At 49.3% G+C, this 4,519-nt stretch overlaps 1 protein-coding gene across 1 annotated transcript in view; it reads right to left on the minus strand.

Moving 5' to 3' along the window:
* Positions 1 to 4,432, minus strand: part of LOC107120092 (olfactory receptor 10A7-like) — a 13,186-nt gene extending 8,754 nt beyond the window's left edge. Inside the window, exon 1 of the mRNA XM_015422736.1 lies at positions 4,334 to 4,432. Within this exon, the coding sequence (XP_015278222.1) occupies positions 4,334 to 4,432 (99 nt within the window). The remainder of the gene's footprint in view (positions 1 to 4,333) is intronic.
* Positions 4,433 to 4,519: the final 87 nt, after the last annotated feature.

Consider the following 4,519-nt stretch of genomic DNA (forward strand, 5'->3'; position numbering starts at 1 on the left):
CTATGGCCTTTCCTGGGCTGAAAGGGTCTGGCCACCAAGGCACATGCCCTGGTAACTTCTAGATTAAGTTACTGCAATTTATTTACTGCAATTAAGTTACTGCAATTCAGTTACTGCCCTTGAAAAGCACTTTTCAGTTTGTACAAGACACTACAGCCAGGATGTTGATTGGAGTGGGTTGTAGAGACTGTATCACTCCACTCTTGGTCCATTTACACTGGTTCCCAATTTGTTTCTGGGCCCAATTCAAGGTGCCCAGTTGAAGGCTGACCTTTAAATCTCCATACAGCTAGCATATTGTAAGGACTGACTACTCCCATACAAGGGCCACAGTGGCCAAGAGGTTAAGACACTGAGATGCAGACTGGAAGGTCTGTAGTTCAGCAGTTTGAGACTCTAGTGCTGCATGACGATGTGAGCTGCCATCTCTGGCCCCAGCTCCTGCCAACCTAGCAGTTCTAAAGCACGAAACTGCAAGTAGATAAATAGGTACCACTTCAGTGGGAAGCTAACAGCATTCTGTGCAGCTCAGCATTTAGTCATGCTGGCCACATGACCACAAAATGTCTTTGGACAATTCTGGCTCTTTGGCTTGGAAATGGAGATGAACACCACCCCCAGAGTCAGATTCGATTGCCTTTCGAGCAAGGGAAATCTTTACCTTTACTCCCATACAAACCTACCTGACCACTATGTTAATCCTTTAAGGCTCTGCTTAGGATTCCCCTGCCTTCTGACATGACAGATGGCAACCTGAGAAGGCTACCTCAATTGTGGTGTCAAGACTGTGGAATTCCAGGGATATTTGTCTGTCCCCTTCTTATCACTGTCTGGCACCAAGAGATGAAGGCTTTTTGTTGTTGTTCATCTGGCATTTCTTCCATGGTTCCTCTTTCCTACCCTATGCTTTAATTGAAGAACACATGAAGCAAAAGCTGCCTTATACCAGACTAGAAATAATGCCCGTTGCAGAAATAAATACAACGGGATCTAGAAAGAGGCTCTACCTATGACCTCGTCCTTTTAAACTAGAGATGCCATGGATTGAATGTGGGACCTTCTGCATGCCATGCTGGTACTCTACCATTGAGCTGCAGCCCCTCTGTGTTTATACAAGTATGCATTTTAGTTTTGGTGGCCTTCACTGGACCGAAAGATAGGGTGTTAATCTTGTAAACTCTCTCTCTCTCTCTCTCTCTCTCTCTCAAGGATTGCTACAAGAAGATGCAGACCAGAAAGAAAGCTAACTTGTATATTGGACACAAGAGGGCAACAGACAGCGCCAAGTCTTTCCCCACATTTGAATTAAGTTTGAAAACAGGATGTTGCTATAATTATCAATATATGAGACTCAAAAAATTCTGACTTTGCAACCAGAAAACTGTTGGATTCTTTCAGTCACTTCAGATATTTAATCCACCTATCCTTGTTAAATATATCCGAAAAGGTCATGTTTAATTCAACCCATTTGTTTCCATATTCTTATTCATCAGTGGTGGTCATCAATATGCAGATGGCACCCAGCACTATATATCTTTATCCAAATCAACTGGTGATGCTATAGAGGTCCTTAGAAAAGACAGCTTCCTTTCGTGCTGAAATGTGGTCTGGCAGACTGTAAGTCAATTACTTCTCTTCACCACCGCCAGGGCCGGCCCCAGCTTATTTTGCACCCTAGGCAAGAATCCCTTCTGGTGCCCCTTCCCCCCGTATGCCCACCAATTTTCAAAAATAAAAGCAAAAATAGAAGCAGGGGAAACACTGTCAACCACCTGGCCCCTGTGGGCAAGGAGGCAGGAAGCACTGGCTCGCTCCAGCCCCAAATGCCCCCCGGAGAGAGGCTCTAAGAGGGGGTGGGGGCTAAGCCCAGCCGCCCACCACACGCGGGAGGAGGAGAGGCGGCCTGGTGGTCTCCCCGTGCTGCCCGTGGCTTCTAGCCCACCAGGCACAGCTGTCTCAGGGTGGGCAAGGGAGGTCTAGTGCCCGGCCAGGGCTTCGACCCTGAGACTCACCTGACCCCGAGGACACCCCCAAGACACCCCCCCACGCCAGCCTGGCTTGTTCTTGCAGTGCTCCTGGCCCTCGATGCAGGGAGGGGCAGCCTTCAAGGGCACGGAGCCTGCAGGGGGAGGACAGAAGGGGCAGGGGCAGCCTGGCAGAGCAAGGGCGCCGGGGGGGAAGAGCCTAGGCAAGAATCCCTTCTGGCACACACACACACACCCGGTGCGCCCACCAATTTTCAAAAATAAAAGCAAAAATAGAAGCAGGGAAAACACTGTCAGCTACCTGGCCCCTGGGGGGGGAAGGCGGGCAAGGAGGCAGGCAGCACTGGCCCGCTCCAGCCCCAAATGCCCCCCGGGGAGAGGCTCTAAGAGGGGGTTGGGGGCTAAGCCCAGCTGCCCACCACATGCAGGAGGAGGAGAGGTGGCCTGGCAGTCTCCCCATGCAGCCTGCGGCTTCTAGCCCACCAGGCACAGCTGTCTCAGGGTGGGCAAGGGAGGTCTAGGGCCCGGCCAGGGCTTCCCCCTTGAGACTCACCTGACCCCGAGGTCACCCCCAAGACACCCCCCACGCCAGCCTGGCCTGTTCTTGCAGTGCTCCTGGCCCACGGTGCAGGGAGGGGCAGCCTTCAAGGGCGCGGAGCCTGTAGGGGGAGGGTGGGAGGGGCAGGGGCAGCCCGGCAGAGCAAGGGCGCTGGGGGAGGAGGAGCGGGGGCAAGGCCTTGGAAGGAATGCTGCCCCCCCTGCCCACCTTGGTGGCACCCAGGCAGGCCGGTGCTCCCCCCCGGTGCTCAGGCTCTTGGCAATTCTCTCCCACCCCAGCCAGGTGCTCGGTGGGAGGGGGTGGCCCTGGCCACATGCTGGACTCCCCTGCCCCACTGCTCGGGCTGCCTGTCCCCGGCTAGGTCAGGGAGATGCAGGGCTTTTGGTGGGGGTATGGGGGCTTTTGAACTAAGGGCGCCTAGTTCACCTAGTGAGTGAGCCGGCCCTGCCCACCGCCCCACCAACTCTGGTCAGATCTTATGAAGCTTCTACTCTATCATGGTCTTCGGCCAGTTCTACACAGGCAGCTGATTATGTCATTTTGTTGCTGGATTAGTAGAGTAAGAGCATCTATTGGTCTTTCAAGGATCAATATTTTCTATTGTGACTGGCAGCTGCTGTCTGGAGTCTCAAGTTCACATATCCTACTATCTGATCCCTTCTAAACTGGAGATGCTGGGGACTGAACTTGAGACCTTCTGTATGCCAAGCAGATGCTTTAACACTGAGCTACAACCTTAGGCGTTCTATTTGGCCCACTGAGGTAGCCATTGGTATAACAGGTGATATTATTATTATTATTTCTTTGCATTCTTTGCACTACATGTCCCTTATTAATGTCAGGCTGCAGTTGGCTTGGATGAATGCTCTGATGACCGGCTCCATAATAATCTACTTTGCTTTGCACCTGATCTTCTGATCTTCTGTGGACCCTATGAAATTGACCACTTCTTTTGTGACATAAATCTCTCCTGTAGCAACTCTTCCTCTGCAAAGCATGCATCCTTTGTTCTAGTCTTCCTAGCTACAGTACCCTCTTTTACACTAATGTTGATCGCCTACATCTGCATCATTCTCACCATCTTGAAAATGAAGTCCAAAACTGCACAACAGAAGGCCTTCTCTACTTGCTCATCACATCTAATTGTATGCAGTTCAAACTGGTGCTCTAACACTAATGTGCTTCCAACTGTATTTCAGAATAGCCTCGATAATCACCATCAAATCGAAACCTGAGAAAATAACTCAAGCTCTACAACATCAATCCTGCAGGGTTTTTGGAAATTCTTTGAATTGCAAATTACTTTATACTGTTTCTGATCATCTATGCTTTTTTAAATTATCTTAGTAGTTGCAGTAGACTAGCACCTTCATACTCCCATGTATTTCATCCTAATGAACTTATCCTGTTTGGAGACTTGCTGCATGCCAAAACTCCTACTGAGGATTCTGGCCAGTTTCCTCACTGGAGATACATCCATACCCATTTCAGGCTGTGTCTCACAATAGTTTTTCTTTGCATTCTTTGCACTACATGTCCCTTATTAATGTCAGGCTGCAGTTGGCTTGGATGAATGCTCTGATGACCGGCTCCATAATAATCTACTTTGCTTTGCACCTGATCTTCTGATCTTCTGTGGACCCTATGAAATTGACCACTTCTTTTGTGACATAAATCTCTCCTGTAGCAACTCTTCCTCTGCAAAGCATGCATCCTTTGTTCTAGTCTTCCTAGCTACAGTACCCTCTTTTACACTAATGTTGATCGCCTACATCTGCATCATTCTCACCATCTTGAAAATGAAGTCCAAAACTGCACAACAGAAGGCCTTCTCTACTTGCTCATCACATCTAATTGTGGCGATACTTCTCTTTGTCTCCTTATTCATTGTCTATGTAATCCCTGAAACAGACATCCTGAAGGAGCTACACAAAACATTCTTTCTGTTCTACACAGTTCTGACTCCCATGCTCAA

The sequence above is a fragment of the Gekko japonicus genome, unplaced genomic scaffold (assembly GCF_001447785.1).
Source record: "Gekko japonicus isolate JY-2015 unplaced genomic scaffold, Gekko_japonicus_V1.1 scaffold2878, whole genome shotgun sequence".
Taxonomy (NCBI): domain Eukaryota; kingdom Metazoa; phylum Chordata; class Lepidosauria; order Squamata; family Gekkonidae; genus Gekko; species Gekko japonicus.